The sequence below is a fragment of the Balearica regulorum genome, chromosome 1 (genome assembly GCF_011004875.1).
Source record: "Balearica regulorum gibbericeps isolate bBalReg1 chromosome 1, bBalReg1.pri, whole genome shotgun sequence".
NCBI classification, from domain to species: Eukaryota; Metazoa; Chordata; class Aves; order Gruiformes; family Gruidae; genus Balearica; species Balearica regulorum.
This window is the reverse complement of record NC_046184.1, coordinates 52,869,851-52,888,684: the sequence shown is the minus strand read 5'-3', so window position 1 is coordinate 52,888,684 and position 18,834 is coordinate 52,869,851. Positions and strand designations below refer to the sequence as shown.

General features: G+C 38.8%; 1 protein-coding gene across 1 annotated transcript in view; it reads left to right on the top strand.

Annotated features, from left to right (window-relative positions):
* The window catches only part of ANKS1B (ankyrin repeat and sterile alpha motif domain containing 1B), a 450,874-nt gene that overhangs the window by 77,839 nt on the left and 354,201 nt on the right, over positions 1-18,834 (top strand). The window contains 3 exon segments of the mRNA XM_075749435.1: positions 648-749; positions 10,800-10,910; positions 13,968-14,143. Coding sequence (XP_075605550.1) covers positions 648-749; positions 10,800-10,910; positions 13,968-14,143 — 389 coding nt within the window.

Here is an 18,834-nt window from a genome sequence, read left to right as displayed (position 1 = left end):
ATCTATCCAGGATAAGCCTCAAACTTATTTATGGTTTCTTCACAGTTTGAGCCAAACAATTAATTTATTCACAGTCTGAACAGTCTGTAATGAAATGCTCTGGCTATTCACTCAGCCCTTATACTACATATGGGGTTTCAGTTTACTCAGAGCATGAATTCCGAATATGTTGCCGTGAAGTACAAAACTTCTAAGGTTAATAACTTTTTCAGTATTGCTCCCAAAACACATACTGGTACTAAGGACTAGAAAATCCCCAATGAATCAGAGCAGTTAGGGGAGAATTAGAATCCAGGAATGTAGGAAAAACATTCAGAGAAGTTCTTGATTTTATAAAATATTATTTTCAGGATGGCTGTTTCTTAGATCTGTTAAAATAATCCCAAGCCTGGTTTAAGAAGCCTACTTTATATCCCCATGAGTTACAGAAACATAAAAACAATCCAGGCCAGCATGTGAATTTTAGGCTACTCAAACTTTAAACAGAAATGTATGCTGTACTTCAACTATAACACAGCTGTTAATCTGCTACAGTTGTAAAACTGCTTGCATTCAATTTGCCAGATAATTGAGTCTGATATACCATATTTATAATCAGAAGTACTTGGGGTTAAAAATTCCACCACAGATCATTTTCTTTTTTTCAGGAATTGATACCAACATAAAGGACAGTTTGGGTAGAACGGTTTTAGATATTCTTAAAGAACATCCATCTCAGCAGTCACTCCAAATTGCAGCTCTGCTTCAAGGTAAGTCATATTCAGTTATACATTTGTTAGAGACAAATCAGAATAGCATGGGGAATATTAAAATATATAGTAATTTCTACTCTTTAAATATTTCATTATACAAGACAGTAGTCTTTTGAAGCAAAAAACCAAAATTCTTATTTGCTAGAAACACAAAAATAAGTGGTGGATTATCTGAATTTCAGAGTAAACCCTTTCTTTTTTTCTGACAATAGACATTAGCATGGTATATTACTTCTAGTTACTCTTTGTACATTCTTCATTACAAAATAACATATTGCAATATTTCACTGCAGTTCCATTAAATTGTGATGGTAAACTACATTTGAAATGCTTGATTCATTCTAAATAACAACTATGACTGAAAGATGATGACAAATTTTCAAAACATTTCATTATTTTTCTCATTTTCCTTAAATTTAAAAAAAAATTAAACCAGGGAGTAACTCTTGTCATTATAGCAGAAATAACATAATTTTGTTGTACATATGTTTGATCTCATTCCTTATCTTAGTTTCATGGTGTAAGACATGGAACTCCATTGTTTACTTCAATTTTTTACTCTAGAAAATGGCAGTAAAGTGATGAAACATGAGTTAGTACATAACTCAGTGTTAAACATCATTCCTTCTCCTCTATGGAATTTGTTCCCTGCATTTTCAGATTAGTCTTTCATTAACTGTGTTTGACAAAGTAGTTCCCTGCAGGTACCATTGCTGCATCTCCATCTGTATTGATTATTCCCATGTTTAAATAAGCCATTTCAATCAGTTTAGTGTTGGTTCTACATATGAACTAGCTCATGCTTCAGTCTCCTGTTTAACTATATTTCATAATAACACTTCCTAGAGAAAACGAGGTCATGTGGCCACACTGTGTCCTTCAGGTTTTCTTTTCTGAATAACTTCAAAACTTGTTAGCGAGCTTCAATAAAGTTTTCCAGTGAGATGACGGACTGAAGATACAAAGCGCCTATAGGTATCATGAAAGTTTGCAGGCTGGAGGAGATGTATTCTCTTAAGAAGCAGATTCCTATTACAGGTGAACTGAATTAACAGCTTGCCTTGAGGTCTCCCTCTCTCCCTCCTTCCTATTTTCTTTTTCCCTTTCCACCATTCCCCCCTTCCTCCTCCTCCCCTACTTCCAGCTACACAGTTCCCTTCCATATTCCCTGCTTACAAGAGATTGCAAAGTGATCTGATTCAGTTAATGAAACAATAATATATAAAATATATAATTTATTATATTACCTATATTTAATAGTATGTTACAATAATAAAAAAATAAGATTATAATTATATAAATATACATTTATTTGTTTTAAGGAACTTGCCTCCTATGTCATTCAGGTCCCAGAGTTAGGTCTGTCCCTGTAACTGGCAGAAATGTACATCAAAAAAGTGGGGAGGAAGATATGGGTGAGGGAAGTAGGAAGTAGGACTTCACCCTATCAGCGGGAGTTCCTAATTTGACTCAGACTGTATGGTGAAACTTTACGTCCTCACTGAGCTGCAGCATGAACATACCACTATGTTGAGGAAAAGAGGGTTCATATCACACTGAAACTTCTTCAGTGGCAAGAAAATGGTCAAGCAGAGCTTCCACTTTCTTAGACATTCAAATAAATAATCCTTCAGATATTAATCTAAGATTTGTTATAATGTCCCATCACCAACTAAACTAATTTTCATTTTAGTATCTCTGCATTGTTCCATTTTCTCCTCAGTGTGATAACTTTGCTGTCTCAATCCCACTGATGAACGAAGTTTCTTCAAAGTACCCTTGCTCTATGAAAAATAGAGCACCCAAACCACTCTCAAGGGTTTGTCATGTTGATGGATCAGTGTCTGCCCTTATTTTTTACCACAAAAAAGAAATACATCAATTTCAATGCTCTTTGGTGCTTTGACATGCAATCTTTTTTACGTGTGTGCCTTGAAAATATGAAGAAGACTGCTTAGTAGTTTCAGCTCGTATTAGTATGACGAAATGGTGCTTGTAATGAGCAGCTGTTTATTTTTGCTCTCTCTGCCTTATAGTCAGAAGTGATGCGCAAGGATGAAAAATGTTTACAAAGATGCCATTTTGAGTTTTCATAAAACCTGAGGAGCCCCTTCAGAACTCCCTTGTGGAACACGCTGAGATTCTTTTTATCAACAAAGAGTTCACTGAAGCTTTAATCATCAATGATAAAGTTTGAACTGTGAGCTGAAATTGAAAAATAAAATCAGGAGTGACAGGATTCAGTACTAGTACTGCTGATGATACAGTAGACCCACCCTCCTCTGAAAAGCCAGTTGAGTGAAGTGAGCCACTTCTTCACTGAAGTGTGGGCATTTATCCTGTTGTTGCTGAAAAATCAGTGAAGCACTGGGACTTGGGGAAACCTGAATGTACTGTAATTGAGTTCGACTTCAGTGGGTAATGAATTCCATCCAAAGAAAGGGCAATTGCTGAGAGAGAGTTAGTGGCTCCCAAATACATTCCTGCTCAAGCTCCTGTCTTCAGATGATTGTCTAGAAAAACTTACATGTCTCATTCATGTAGACTTATAGGAAAAAGAAATTGAATTAATGGCAATTACTGAACAGATTTTGTAAGTTTCTTCCTAATTTTTTTCTTTATGCAGACACAATGGCATTGAGTTGATTCTTTCACCTTGTTGCCAGGATAGAGTAAGATTTTATCACCTAGTGTGTTGGGTTTGCATGGCAAGGTTTTGGTAGCGGGGGGGGGGGTCTACAGGGGTGGCTTCTGTGAGAAGTTGCTAGAAGCTTCCCTGGTGTGTCTGACAGAGCCAATGCCAGCTGGCTCCAAGACGGACCCGCTGCTGGCCAAGGCCAAGCCAATCAGCGCCTCTGTGATAACATATTTAAGAAGGAGAAAAACAGTTAGAGAGAGCTTTTGCAGCCAGAGAGAGGAGTGAGAAGATGTAAGAAACTCTGCAGACACCAAGGTCGGTGCAGAAGGAGGGGGAGGAGGTGCTCCAGGTGCCGGAGCAGCCCATGGTGAAGACCATGGTGAAGCAGGCTGTCCCCCTGCAGCCCATGGAGGAAGGATGAGGGGGTGTAGAGATTCCACCTGTGGCCCATGGAGGTCCCCACGCCAGAGCAGGTGGAGGCACCTGAAGGAGGCTGTGACCCCATGGGAAGCCCACACTGGAGCAAGCTCCTGGCAGGACCTGTGGATCTGTGGAGAGAGAAGCCCACGCCAGAGCAGGTTTGCTGCCAGGAGTTGTGACCCTGGGGGGGACCCACGCTGGGGCAGTTTGCTCCTGAAGGTCTGCACCCCATGGAAGAGACCACACTGGAGCAGTTCGTGAAGGACTGTAGCCCGCGGGAGAGACTCACATTGGAGAAGTTCGTGAAGGACTGTCTCCTGTGAGAGGGACCCCATGCTGGAGCAGGGGAACGATGAGAGGAGTCCTCCCCCTGATGATGAAGAAGCGGCAGAAATAACATGTGATGAACTGACCGTAACCCCTGTTCCCTGTCCCCCTGTGCTGCTGAGGGGGGTCAGAGGTTTGAAGCTGGGAGTGAAGTTGAGCCCAGGAAGATGAGAGGGGTGGGGGCAGGTGTTTTAAGATTTCATTTTATTTCTCATTCCTCTACTCTGTTTTGCTTAGTAATAAATTAGATTAATTTTCTCTCTACGTTCAGTCTGTTTTGCTCATGACGATAAGTAGTGAGTGATCTCTCCCTGTTCTTATCTCGACCCATAAGCTTTTTGTTATACTTTTTACCCCCTGTTTGGTGAATGAGGGGAGTGATAGAGCGGCTCTGGTGGGCACCTGGCCCCCAGCCAGGGTCAACCCACCACACCTAGCATTCTCATTTTTACCATTTCCCCCTTGCATTGTTATGAGTGTTACTATACAGTTTATAGTATTAACATATCATAGTATTTATCCCTGCTACAAGACATTAGCTTTCAAAATATAAAAAAAAGGCTAAAAGATGCATATAAACAGACTGGCACAAACAGACAAGGAAATAATGTGACTGGTTTTACTTGTAGGCCTAATAGGTAGTATTCTGTCCTATATGCAGAGAGGTAACAGAGTTGCAAGAAAAATTTTGAAAGAAAATGAGTTGGTTTTGAGGATATTTATGAGAAACTTCTTTGAAGGAGAAGTAAGTAATTTGTGTCTTTAGAAGCGGTTCATGGAGTCAGTAGTACTAAATACATTCAGCTGATACTAAAACCTACAGGACTGGTAGCGTCCTGTGAGTGAGGCCTCCAGAATTTAAGAACTGTGGACAGAAGTTTCTATTGGTGTTCTCTCCCCTTTTAGAATCATAAAATCATAGAATCATAGAATGGTGTGGGTTGGAAGGGACCTCAAAGATCATCTAGTTCCAAGTCCCCTGTCATGGACAGGGACACCCTCCACTAGACCAGGTTGCCCAAAGCCCCATCCAACCTGGCCTTGAACACTTCAGGGATGAGGCCTCCACAACCTCTCTAGGCAACCTGTTCCAGTGCCTCACCACCCTCACAGCAAAGAATTTCTTTCTAACATCTAATCTAAATCAACCCTCCTTCAGCTTAAACCCATTACCCCTTGTCCTGTCACTACACTCCCTGATAAACAGTCCCTCACCATCTTTCCTGTAGGCCCCTACAGGTACTGGAAGCCGCAATTAGTTCTCCCTGGAGCCCTCTTTTCTCCAGGCTAAGAAAAGTTTTAAGAAACTTTTTTAAGAAACAAAACTACTTTTTACAGATAATAGGTTGAAAAGAAACAAAACCTTTTGCCAGTGAGGTTTCAGAAGTGATCTTAGTGTTTTTGTGAGCTTTACTTTACATCTTTCCTCACTATCCGGAGAAAATAGTAATTGAAGTTTCTGCAAAAATATTTTTTTGTGTTTGCAAAGTCTGCCATCTTTTTGGAGATTTTGGTACATTATGTGATAGAAGGAAAATAAAAAACAAAATCACTTTAAAGAGCAACGTGAAAAACGCTGAGTAAACTATACACCCGAAGTTTTTTTTACTGCCTGTTAATTATAGACGGAATTATTAGAAATGACAGTTTAAGTTTTAATTCTTTGTCATTCATATATGTCCCATAATTTTCTGTATCTTTCTCAGGTCTGAGTTGCACTGAACTCAATTAAAATACTCATTACAGTTTAGATTCTTTATGTAGTAATGAAGAAATAGCTGTTTAGGCATTATGTACTCAAAAGAGCAGAGAATTAGAATTACTGGCCAAGTAAGGCCAGTCTACTGGATGCATTTCATGGATGTAGTGAAACAACGGCATTCAGTGCTGAAGCAGTTAACAGTATTGGCACTTAGGGCTTTATAATTAGGCATTGAAGATAAAAGAGATGTTGCCAAGGCTAGTAGGCCTAAAATTAAACCGACCAGCTGTGTTTTAGTTTTAGCACATGTGAACGTGACGCAGGTGCATGCTATACCATCTTTCAGCTCTTCCTCCACAGCCCACTATGCTCTCTATTAGAATCTTGCTCTTTTACTATTTCTGGAAGCAGAATTCTTGTTAGTATGAAAAAAAGGAAATAGTAGATAAACAGATGAAAAATGACACGAGCCTGGGAAGGCACAGTAAGCTCTGCTGCATAGACAGTATGGAGAGAGATGTAATGGAAAGCTGTTTCCTCTCTCTTCTGCTGAAGCTGCCTAAGAGCCTGACAGTGTTTGTACATGTTACCGAATTATTCATAAATGGAAAATGCATAAGCAGCTGCGGAACCAGGACTCCTTTCTTCTCCCCTCAGCTTAAATAGCTTTGGTGTCATTAGCACAGGCTTTCTTTTGTGTATTCCCATTCTCTCTTTCTGTGGACAATTAGACCTTCCCTTCCCTTCCCTTCCCTTCCCTTCCCTTCCCTTCCCTTCCCTTCCCTTCCCTTCCCTTCCCTTCCCTTCCCTTCCCTTCCCTTCCCTTCCCTTCCCTTCCCGAGGCCAGCCTCACTGGAAGGATGGAGTACGTTTCCAGTCAAGGATTTAATTACTGCTATGCAGGATGAAAAGTATTGGGATCTCAATCCCCCTTTGTTGTTTTCTTTTTCTGGGGACTTCTCAGCTTCTTTTATAGGCTATTGTGCAAAAGCTGCAGAGAATTAACTATGTTTATGAATTAATTTAACTGCTGTTGTTTCTGTTGTTTTGGGGACTGAAAGTTTAGCTGCGCCCTTACCTATCTCAGGATCATAGCAGTACTTGAGTGCTTGTTTCTGTTTATCTTCCCTGAACACATGCACAAAAATCTCCTTATGTGCCTACAACTTAAACCGATTTCAGGTTTCTCTGGGATTAAGTCAGACTTGAGTCATTCAGAATTGTCCTCTGAAATTTAGGAGCCTGCAGTCAGCCCAGCCTCCATCTCAGCTCAAGTCTGTCACCTCAGCACACCTGAAGGTAGCAGTTACCAGCCGGTTTTCTGTAGCTGTTGCTGCTGTAAAGAGAAGAGGAATTGGGTCATGAAGCCTCAGGTGGGCTCCTTCCCAGGGTAGCAAGCGAGCTGTTTTGGGAGGAGCTTTTAGAGAGCTCATGGGCTAGGCCAGGACTCAATGGAGCTGCAGGATTGTCAGCTAGATGCTGGCAGAGCCCTGGGGAGGGTAGGGGGTGCTCTGGAGATGGCTGCCCTTCAGGAAGACATGGAGTGAAGGAGAAGTAAGGATCCCCTTGCAGGGACATGGGCCATGGAGGGGAGTGGCTTCTAAACCAGTTTGATTCTTCTGATCTAGTTACTTGGAGAATCTTCTGTTTGAAAAGGTGAGTGTTTGGATTTTTATTTTAATCAAATTTGGCTTTTTTAGAGTTTAAAAAGCCTTTTGGTCTCTTTAGGGGAAGTCACTCTAGGGAGGAACTCTATGTGAATCCATCCCATGGCATGGCTGAAGTAGCTCTTGAAACAAAAGGGAAAGGAGCTCATACTTCATTTAAAAGAAAAAAAAAAAAAGTTGGGTTTTTTTTTCCATTAAAAGCAAAAGTAGAAAGTTCTCTGAGGCCAATTTAGCCATTACTCTAAAAGCTGAGGTTTATAAATAAAGCAAAAATCTTGACCCTCTTGCCTGACTGAGGAATTAGGACCTAGAGGAGCTGAAGTTAAAGCAAGCTGTACTTTAGAGCCTGATCTTTTACAGACCCTGGAAGCTCAGCAGCAGCTCCAGCTGAGCTGGGCCACATTCCCTTCATGGCTGAGCTTCCCAGCTCTGGATGTTCTGTGGAGAGGCAGCCATGTTTCCCTGCTTGTGCATTAACATTTTCCCTTCTGCTTGGCTTTGGCGTAACCCGTGTTACAGAAACTCCGAAAGCCGGAGTTCCTGCAGTTTGAACTCTCCAGTGCTGGTTACCTTCTTGGGTTCATATTTCCCATTGCTCTTACTTCCGCTGCTGTGTGACCACTTTTATGCTATTACTTTTTGTGCACATTGCTCTGTTTAGATTGAATGGGGCTATGTTAAAATCAGGTAACTGTAGAAAAGAACACTACTAAGCAGGCCAAGTTTTTGAGATTCTTAGTAACTGTAATCTGCCATTTGAGTCAACAGAAATAAAATATTCCATTCTTCCCAAAGCAGTATGGTGAGGAAACATCTCTGAAGTGTGTATTAACGTATGCTTCCTTCACTCCTTACATGCTAGTCATGCTGGCTGTCGTTGAAATATGGAACGGGATGACAGTAAGCTGGTGAAGGAAGTGTTACGAATCTTACTGTGTCCCAAACAGCCTTTACTCTCCACTATTGTAAGAATGGCAGACTTTGCTCTAAACTCTGACACCGCAGCTGGGGAAACTGTTCTGGTCATTAAGTGGTATAATTGACTAAGCTTGACTTTGTTTTGAATTATCTTTCTTTTTTTGAGGAAAGTGATAGAATCCAGAGCAGTCTCTCAAGTACACCGTAGTCAGAGCAGATGATGGTAATAGTATCATCTCTTTTGATAAGTTTGGGCAGGCTTTGAAGATTAATTTCTAGCCAGCTGCAGGTCAATATAATTCAGTTGCTGGTGAAAGCATCCAGTGCTTGTGTGTACTTTGTCTTTGGCTCTTGACATAGATCACCTATTTTGTGTCTGTTTCTTTGATGATATTACTGGTAGGTATACATTTACCTAAACTGTAAGACTTTCACAATTGAGTACATGTCATTGCCTCATACATATCCAGTAGAATTTTCAATAGTATAAAACCAAGTTAGGAGTAGAAGTCCAAAGTTTCAAGAGTCGCACTCTTACAAGGATGGGACACTGTTGGCCTGTTCTAAACCTCTGCAGCCATACCTTGTGCTGAGTGAGCCTTTTGTAGAGGTTTTTTGGAAGGAGCTCTGCAGCTTTTTAAGTAAGTCTTTATGAGACTTACCTTGAACTTGGGAACTCAGAACTAGCCTTCAGCAGGTAAGTGCATTGGTCAGAAAGTGAAGCCTGACAAAGAATAAAAATAGAGCATTATTTTAAAACCACAGTCTTATATGAATATTGGATAGCAAGGTTAAGGTCCTTCACAATACCCCCTGCATTTCCTTTCCTAATAATATCTCTGCTGACCCAATAATTTTAACACTCCCACCTGGTAGCCCTTCATTTTAGGTTTGTTTTTGAACAGCAAGTAGTTTCAGGCATGAATTCCTTTTTTGCTTTCATTTTTCTTTGGGTCTAGCTTCCTTTTTATTTCTCCTCCATCTTGCATGTTAACTTGACTAATAATATACCTGACAGAGCTGGAAAACATTCTAGAGCATTTTGTCATGCTGCTGGTTTTCTCATGGTCTCTTACAGCTCATCTTTGCCTCTTTGCTTTCAGCACTACACACAAAAAAATATGCCCATTTTCATAGGAAGAAGTGTATGACAGATTATCCAGGGGACCATTGCCAGCCATCAAACTGATAGATGGCATTTTCAAATCATACATTCTTTTTAAAAAAACCAACAACCTGCAAAGCATTGTGAAACTGCATGCTGTTCTCTGCCACTTCCAATTTCATTTTCTCAGATGTCTATTTTATCACAGATTGTATTTGGGTTTTGGGATTTGTTATTTAATCAGGAATAACAGCAAGCTAAACAAGTGCATTGTAGACTGTAGAAATTAAATCAGGAAGATTTCACTTCCCAGAAACTCCTTAGTTCTTCAGTGTGATATTGATGAAAGCAGTTATTGTAGTTTGCTTTTGTGTGTGGTTGCAACATTTACTGTTGTGGTTACTATCTGGTATCAGAAAGAACTTGTTTCAGCACCTTCAGAAAATCAAGAAAATGCAGATGCAGAATAACTGCCTGAACTGAGAACCAGTCACTCTGCAGGAAAAACAGTGCCACTATTGCCTAAATTAATTTCTAACTTATGATTTAATATTTGTCCTACAATAACATTCATTAAGGTTTTGATGTTCCGTTGATCTAGCCTGTGTACAAAAGCACATGAAAATAATGTATATATTTACACAAAAATAATAGTAATGAGATTGAAGTTTAGCACGTTCATTCCACGTTTTTCTGTTTTTATAAACATCATCATGAAGGTGGGACAAGGGAAGTTTTAAGGAGGAAAAGGACAAACATTTTAGAACACTGCTTTTTAGACTGCTAGTATTAACTAAATTTTTGATACTGCATTCTTTTTTTTCTCATGTACTATCTCAGTGCTGCAAGCAGAATATTTGGTTTTCTTAACAGTATCAATATATCTACTTACTGTGAACATCCTGAACATCTTGACTAAAAACTCTTAACAAATTTAGAACAAAAGAAGACTCTCTCAACAATAATAATATAATGGAGCAGTTACATCGATATTTCAAGGAGACAGGAAAAACACTGGGGTAGTCGCAACTCATTACTCCTACAAGGAGATTTCTGTAACACTTTCAGCAGATAAAAGAACTGGCCATTATAGTGTTTTATAATCATTTCAATAAATGATTGCCTTGCAGCAGTGTTTATGAATAGTTACAAGGTTGTAATATGAAAAATTGGAAGGGCTTTAATGAAAAATGAAGTAGCAAATAGACATTGATTGGAATAAACCCTCTTAATTCAGGAGTTTAAGTGTGTGTGTATCTTTAAATTGCAGAATATATGGAAACAGGAAATGCAAGTATTTCAGAGGAACGCCCACTGGAATGCGCAGAACATCAGTCCTGCATTTTGTCCCCAGAAGTTCCTCCGTCTCCAAAGGCTAAAAGTAAATACATGTACTCTATGAATACTGAAGTTCTCTTTAATATTAAAATTATATTGCTAACACATTCATACAAACATACAAAATGAAAAAGAGAGATTAAGAAGGTTATTGATATTGAGAAGCTTTTTTCCACCATGAGTTACCTATCTTGACTACATACACTGTAATCCATGTCATATAGGAAAGCAAAGAACTGTATTCTCAGAAGGAACAAGTCAGCGATGGATTACAATGTATTACATTATTTGATCTTAAATCTTTTTAATTTATCTGACCTTACAAATTTCATAATCAAGTAAAACAAAAGGATACCAGATACGTCGAAATACTCTGCAGGCACTGTTCACATTCAAGTTAAAGACTGAATTTACTTTGTCTTTCCCAGTGAGTACCTCTTCCAATTGTGTTACATTTGGATGCCTCTTTCAAAGATCATGTGTGTCCTGGTCTTCCATTCATCTTCTAACATATCTTTCATACACCGTGACTACCATTGTTGTGTGGCCATGCTTTCATCTTATCTTCTGATTCACCCTTTATACACCACAGCCACTGAAATAGGGCATTTCCCGAGTGTGGTGTCATCCATGAAAATCATCCTCCTGTAGAACCAAACCTGACTTCTGCCTTCTGCAGTCATCCAAAATAAATGTAATTGACTGCTGGCAAATAACTAAGCCTTTCTTCTTTGTTTTTCTTGTGTGTATGGTTTTTTGGGGGTTTTTTGAGGTTTTTTTAAACACCTTTACAGGGAGAGCTTTCATTCATGAGAAAGTTAAACTTTCTGCAGCAGGCCAGATTATGATCTTCATGGTGATAGTAAAAAAAAAAAAAAAAAGCTCTAGTTCCATTCATGTTTCCTATTGGGGTATTTAACAGACATATGATGTATGAAGATAAATAGCTCCTTTGAGACTAGTAGAATCATGAAGTCAACTACCCTATGCAATAGAAATGTCTGTCTTGAAATTAAGTAGTAAATATTTTTAAAATAGGTTTTACTCCTTAACGACAAGGTCATGATTCCTTGTTTCCGCTTTCAAGGTATAAATACTGTAAAGCGTGCTAGCTGGCTTTCTCTTGTCTATTGTGTAATCTGCTTCTAAAGGAAAGAAATTACTTGATTGTGCTTCCCATTCATCTGTCTGCTATTCTCTGACAATCTAATTTCAAATAATTTAAACCAAATGTGGGAGAGGGATAGCAGTATCAATTACCTTTCTGTGACTTTCATGAAAATAGGTAGCTAGATTGAGGAGAGAGACCTTAATTAGTACCCGCACTGAAAGAAATAAGCAAAATTGGGCTTTTATGTATTCGTTCTGGCAGGATTCAGCCAGCCAGTTAGCGTATGCTTACACACAGGTCAGTCAGCACTCTTGCAGTTCCAGTTTTGTCATTCTTGCCCAGTAAGAAATATTGCAGGCCATATGTGGGAGAACATGGGATTGGGGACATGAACATAATTCTGTAGAAAACAGTAGTCCTGTTTCTTCTTAGGGCACTGTATCCTGATTTTAGAGGAGTTCTTAATATTTAGGTATTTTACTTCCAATATTTATTATAATATTAATCTGGAATATTTTCAATTTTCTGATTAAAAAGCAGAATATAAATAAACTTGATTATATCTTTAATTTACAAGTTTTGTGCAAAGTTACCATTGAGTAAGAGTAATGAGTTTTGAATGCAAAATTTCTGTTACTTAGATATTAAAAGGAAATTAGACGCTTTTAATTAACAACTTCTGTTCTTGGCTCTGAAAATTTCAGTCATAACTGGCCATAGTTGTAATTTAAAAAAATTTTAGAATATTTATGTTTACCTAACATAACAAACATTGACTATGAAGATAAATGACACAAAAAGAGCTCTAGACCGAGCAGATAGAATCTTATCCGGGGCTTCTTAAGTTACATGAATGTACATGTGTGTGTTGTATGTATGTTGAGCTTAATATACTCACTCCGGTTTTTATTTTCAGCATTTTATTCCCAAAGATGGAGTAAAATGGAATTATCTCTGTATTTTATCAAGTCTAAGGACTGTACTTTCTGATAATATGACTCTTGTAAACCTAGTCAAGAGAAGTTTCCTATTTGCCCCTGGATAAATGTGGCTTTCTCTCACATTTTCATTGCTATGACTGAAGGTAGCTGTGTAATGCATATACAATAGATTATCAGAACCTAATACAGTTATTCATAACAAGTAGCTTTTTACTCTATAGAGGTCTTGCTGCTGCCAGTGGGCTATTTGCGGAGAAGTTAGCACTCAATGTGATTCTAATATTTATTACTACTAGTATATCTAATAGTGGTCCTCAGTTAGGATAGACTTATAAAGCCCATTGTCTTATTATTTTGGTAGATTTCTTAACTAAAGATATCTGATAAATTAAGGAGAAAATATGAAACACAATGCAGAATGCACTAAACATGGATTTCTGATAGACTACTGTAGGGAGGCATGTTTTAAACATGTGGGTTTTCCCTAGAATATCCTTCCACCATTCCATTTAATCCTGGAAAAGTAAGCAAGAATTATCTATAAAACATAGTTACTTTGATGGGACAGATGTGCATTCTCAGTAACTCAGTTCCAACCTACTTACAGTTTATGGAACCTGTGTAATATATTGATCACAGCAGCAAACATGAACCCAATGCAGAGTATGGGACACTGATTTTGTATGTTTGTAGAAACTTTCCTTTCCTGGATTAATTTTACCTTCTTGGATAGTTGCTATTTCTAGCCAATTTTCAGGATTAGAAAACAGAGAAGGGGTAAGTATATATTCTAATTCATCCTAATTAAATGCAAGGTATAGGGCAATGCAGAAGTATGTAGATTATCTCCAGTGATTCCCATTCTGGAATGAGATGCCATTATTTTTGAGGGAAGAATTGTGCATGAAGATCACTGTTCACTGTTTAGATGATAAGGCATGGAATATAACAGATACTCAATAAAATTTAAAGAATGTGCATTTCCTTTTTAGGCATAAATTACCCCTGGTATTCTAATTATTGACTAATGGTGTGTCTGTTTTTAAAGGTGAAGCTGTGACTGGAGAATTATCAAAGCTCTTAGATGAAATCAAATTGTGCCAAGAAAAGGAATACTCTTTTGAAGATCTGTCTCATACAATATCAGACCATTATCTGGACAATTTTAGTAAAGTATCAGAGGAAGAACTTATGACCAGTGGAAGCCAAACCAAGCTAAATGTAGTAAGTAAGATGGGATACAAAGACAATATATTCAGTTATATCTGCTTTATTTATGGCACATTCAAGAAAGAAATAGTACAAGAGTGAGGATAGTATAAGTCTAACATAATAGCAAAAAATTATATAGCATGTGCTCCTTACAGATTTAGAATTCAATGTTCCCCCTCTTTTACAAAGATATTGCTTACCACACCTCAGAATGGCTTTTTATGGCACTGCTAATATGACCAAAAGTTCACAGTAGTTGTTCTTTTGAGCGTGGGGAGTGCAAGGAAGGGTTTTCTGAGAAATCAGTTAAAATCAGTATGCTTAGTACTATACCGAAGACTAAATTCTTGCTGAATCTGATCAGAAGTGCCCCTAAAAGAAGAAGATAAGCATCTTCAGTTATGATTCTTACACATTTTATTGCTGTGTAGCTTTCTCAGTAGCCTAATGGTATTAAAGACTGAGTCTCTAATACTGAAAATTGTTGTGGTTGTGATACTTCAGTGATTTCCAACCGCAGTTGAAAATACGACTTCATTACCACTAATCCTGTGAATAAAGTGCTCTAGGATTCATTTTTTCTTTACAGTGTAACAAGGCACTTTTTTTTTTTTAAATTGAATTATCTTCCTTAATAAGTAAGTAAATGGGATTGCCCAGGGAATAAAGCACAGAACAGAGGGAAAATGCTAAGTGCTAAATTTCAATTAATGTTGTTCATAAGTTAAGAAAAATGATGCTTTTGTATGTGGAGAAAAACATGGCAAGTTAAGGACTTTTATATTCTGGAGGATTTATTACAATATATGTAGACAGAATGAGATTCACAAAGATGGTTAGCAACCCTGAAATGCAGTAGATGCTTTTGTAACGCCCTTCTAGATGTTTGAATGATTATATATATAACGCATATTGAAGTCAGTCTGAACAAGGTACTGATCCCATTTAAGAATTTTTTTATACGTCTTTCTAGTGTCTCTGTATTTAGGTGCTAACTGCTATTTAAATGTGCTCAAATGCTGTTTTGCAGAAAATGTAATCCATATAATTCTGTCTACTCAGACTGAAATTTTTACAGACCTAAATGACATAGAATATGAATAGGAAGTATTCAGACACTAAATATGTAATTTATGTGTAGCAAGCAAATACAAAAGTAAATTAGGAAATACATTTTTTGAGATTGCATCTATTTGTATATGGATCTAGATGTGAAAACAAATCTCTAAAAATGAGGACTGTTTAAAGCATGTTGTGGATCTCTCCTACTCGTGCATCCAGCTTTTCTTTCAAAGAAAACTAGAAGCAGGATGATGGCTACTCAATCCCAACATTAAATCAGGATGCAGGGCAGAGCATGTTTTCCACTAGAGTAAACCCAACTATTCAGGCCTATATGGAGAAGACTCTTGGCTGTGATGTAGGATTTTCCTGTTTGATCTAAAATATCCATTTCATTTTTTAAAGTTTTTTAAGGTCACTCAGTCTGTTCAGTTACTACCTGGCTGCCTTGCATCAAAAAAACCCCAAAAACAAAACAACAAAAAGAAGTTGCTCCCAGTTCTGACATGCTGTCTTTTAGTTTTGGGGACGTGCAGCCTTCCCTTGGTGTGTAGAGTCCCTGTATAGTGCATAGGTGATATGAAAACACACACACACTGTAAGGAGCCATGAAAGAGTAATCAGGAAATACCACTACAATGAAGAGATATGTTTAGCTCTGAAAATGGGTGCCAAGGTGAATGGTGCCAAACTACTCTGGGGGGCAAGACCAGCAAGCATGGGGGTGGAGGAAGTGTGACAGTAGAGTGATGATTGAAGGAACTTAAATGAATATTTATGTATATCAATGTGGAGATACAGAGAAAAAAAGAGAAGTAGAGCCATATATAGATATGGAGAGTCAGAAATAGATCCCTTCAATCTGTATTAAAGAAGAGAAAGATTCTTACAGCCTTTTCTGACTTCAGTTTTCTCCTCCCTGGTAAGTTTCTGTAAAAACTCAGTAGAATAAGTGGGGTCTTTTCTGTTATTCATTGACTGTGCCAGCATCAGCTCTGAAGAGGTGTAGAAGTCAAGTCCCTGGTAATGTGCCAGATCATTCCAATTTCCTGGAGAAATGTTGTTTCCAGAGATGATGACTGATGCAGGCTTTTCAGCTTCTGTAGTCCAGTGATCTGAACAGGTTCCAAAACCCAAGTCATGACACTTTGTGACCCTTGGGGAGATTCTGCAAAGGAGCTGGTTGCTAGGAGACATCTGCATTTTTTTACATTATGCTGTTTTCAGAGAAATAGGAGGCCAGGACTAGGGAATTTGTTTGGAATAGTAGCTTGTGGGTCAAAAACTTGAAAAGTTGGAGCAAGGAGAATGAAGAGCCACCTCCTGAGGCTAGCATGGGCATGGGAAGAAGAAAGCATCAGGAAGCAGAGTGTGTTTCAAAGCATTTTTTTTAACAACTGGCACTTTTGAAGAAGGCCAAATCACCTGTGGTACTGCTCTAGCTAAATAAGGTTTAGATTGATTCTGGACTGTAGAAAGGAATGTCTGTCTATCTAGGATCCACAGCCTGGAATTCTCTCCTGAATCTAAGTGCCAACCTCTTTTATTTGAAAGAGCAGGGCTCACTCTTTTTGTTTAGTGTAAGGGTGGTGAGGATGCCTGCTTTTTAATGCAGTAACTTGACAGTAAAAGGCTTCATCTGGAAAGTGGAAGAGAGGAGTTCCGTTCTCTCTATGGCATAAGGGTGAGTTTTAATATCACATTTATAGTTTCCCAAATAAAAGGACTACACATCAGCCTGTTGATCCCCTCCAGAATTCTTCCTGGATTTTATAACCACTGGAAAAATACCAGTGCAATCCTGAGAGCAGGATGTAGGAGTACCTATTCACTAGCAAATTCTGTTCCTTTTCTGGTGTTGTGGTTTCAGCTGAGAGGGTTCATTTTCTTCACAGTAGCTAGTATGGGGCTATGTTTTGGATTTGTGCTGGAAACAGTGTTGATAATATAGAGATGTTTTTGTTATATGGACCTGTTGTTGTTCAACAGAGCTTACACAGAGCCAAGGCCTTTTCTGCTTCTTGCACTGCCCTGCCAGTGGGATGGCTGGGGGTGCACAAGGAGTTGGGAGGGGACACAGACAGGACAGGTGAGCCAAAATAGCCAAAGGGACTATTCCATACCATGTGACATCCTGCTCAATATAAAAGGGGGGCTAGTCGGGGAGGGGTGGCAGCAGCTCCAGGACGCGTGGCTTGGGGACAGTCCGGTTTTGGGTTTGGTCTGAGCATGTGGTCTGAGTTGTATGGTCCTTGGGTGAGAAACTGCATTGTGTATCACCAGTTTTGTATACTCTGTTAAGTACTGTTTTGTTTTGTTTTGCCCTCTCCCTTTGCTATCCCAGTAAACTGTCCTTATACCAACCCGCCAGGTCTTTTCTTTTCCTTCCCATTCTCCTCCCCATCCCACCGGGGCGGGGGGGTGGGGGGGTGGGGGTGGGGGAAGATGAGGGGAGAAGGAGGAGGTGGGGAGTGAGCGAGCGAGCGGCTGCATGGTTCTCAGCTGCTGGCTGGGGCTAAACCACAACATCTGGCCTTGGATGTCTTGCATTGTTTGTTGCTTAGTGATACAGCACCTGTAGAATACTATATTTTCTTTTGAAGAAGTTGAGGGTTTGAACTCTCTTAGGCCAAGGACAGAATTGAATCTGTTCTTCCATTTGCTGAGTTATTGGACAAGTAGTCATCCAACTACTTAGCAGGTCGTTCTGGTATGTTTGGACTAATGGACTTCCTTTTTTTTGGTCAAATTTTGCATTGAAAACACTACACATTTTATTCCTTAATGTGTTTCTGTTGACCAAGTGCGTGACGTGTGAGGTAGGGCATTAACAAAACCAGAGGTTTATGAGCTTATAGTACTTTGAAGTCAAATAGGAAGCTAAGTTTGCACAACTCTGAGGTTAGATGAAACCGAAAAAGAGCTTTCTGGATGAAAATTCTGGGTTTAGTCACCTTAATTCCAAATTACTAGTCACTCTGTAATGACTCTTAAGTTTCCTCAGGACATGGAAGAGCTGAGTAGGAAAATTGAAGGGCAGAATCTTGAGGACTGGAAGGCTTGAACATCGAGGTGGGGGAGAGGGTACAGTGGAGCAGTAAGTAAGGGGAATAAGAATGGACACCACAGTATAGATGTGAATAGGAACAGATCTGGAGATGAGTAAAAATGCCCCACAGGACGCTTCCGTTCCAAAAGCTTAAAGGGAAACTGATAAAATTTTTGGGTTCTGGAAAAGCACACTGTGTTAGCTTCCTGAATAAGGAGAGTAATTAATGAAGAGGATGAAAACTGTGAATGTTTATTTGCTGAATAGCGCAAAGTCATATGAGAATAAGTGAACGTGATCTTCTCTTTGAAGAGTACATTATAAAGAATAAACTGAAGAGAGTCATGTTAAAGCTACACTGGAAACTTTATAATTTCAGTTCTTGATTTTGCAAGTCTGTGTGTGTTTCAATGTACTTTTGATGTGCTGTCACGTAAAATATTAATTCCATGTTTCTTAGTCTATCTTCACCAGTCATTAAAACATGTATATTATATCAGACCACAACCTTCTGTTCATTGTCTCCACAAAATTAAAGGCCAGATTGAACATAATTTTGCAACTGGCAATGCAGGTTATTATGCTACTTCAG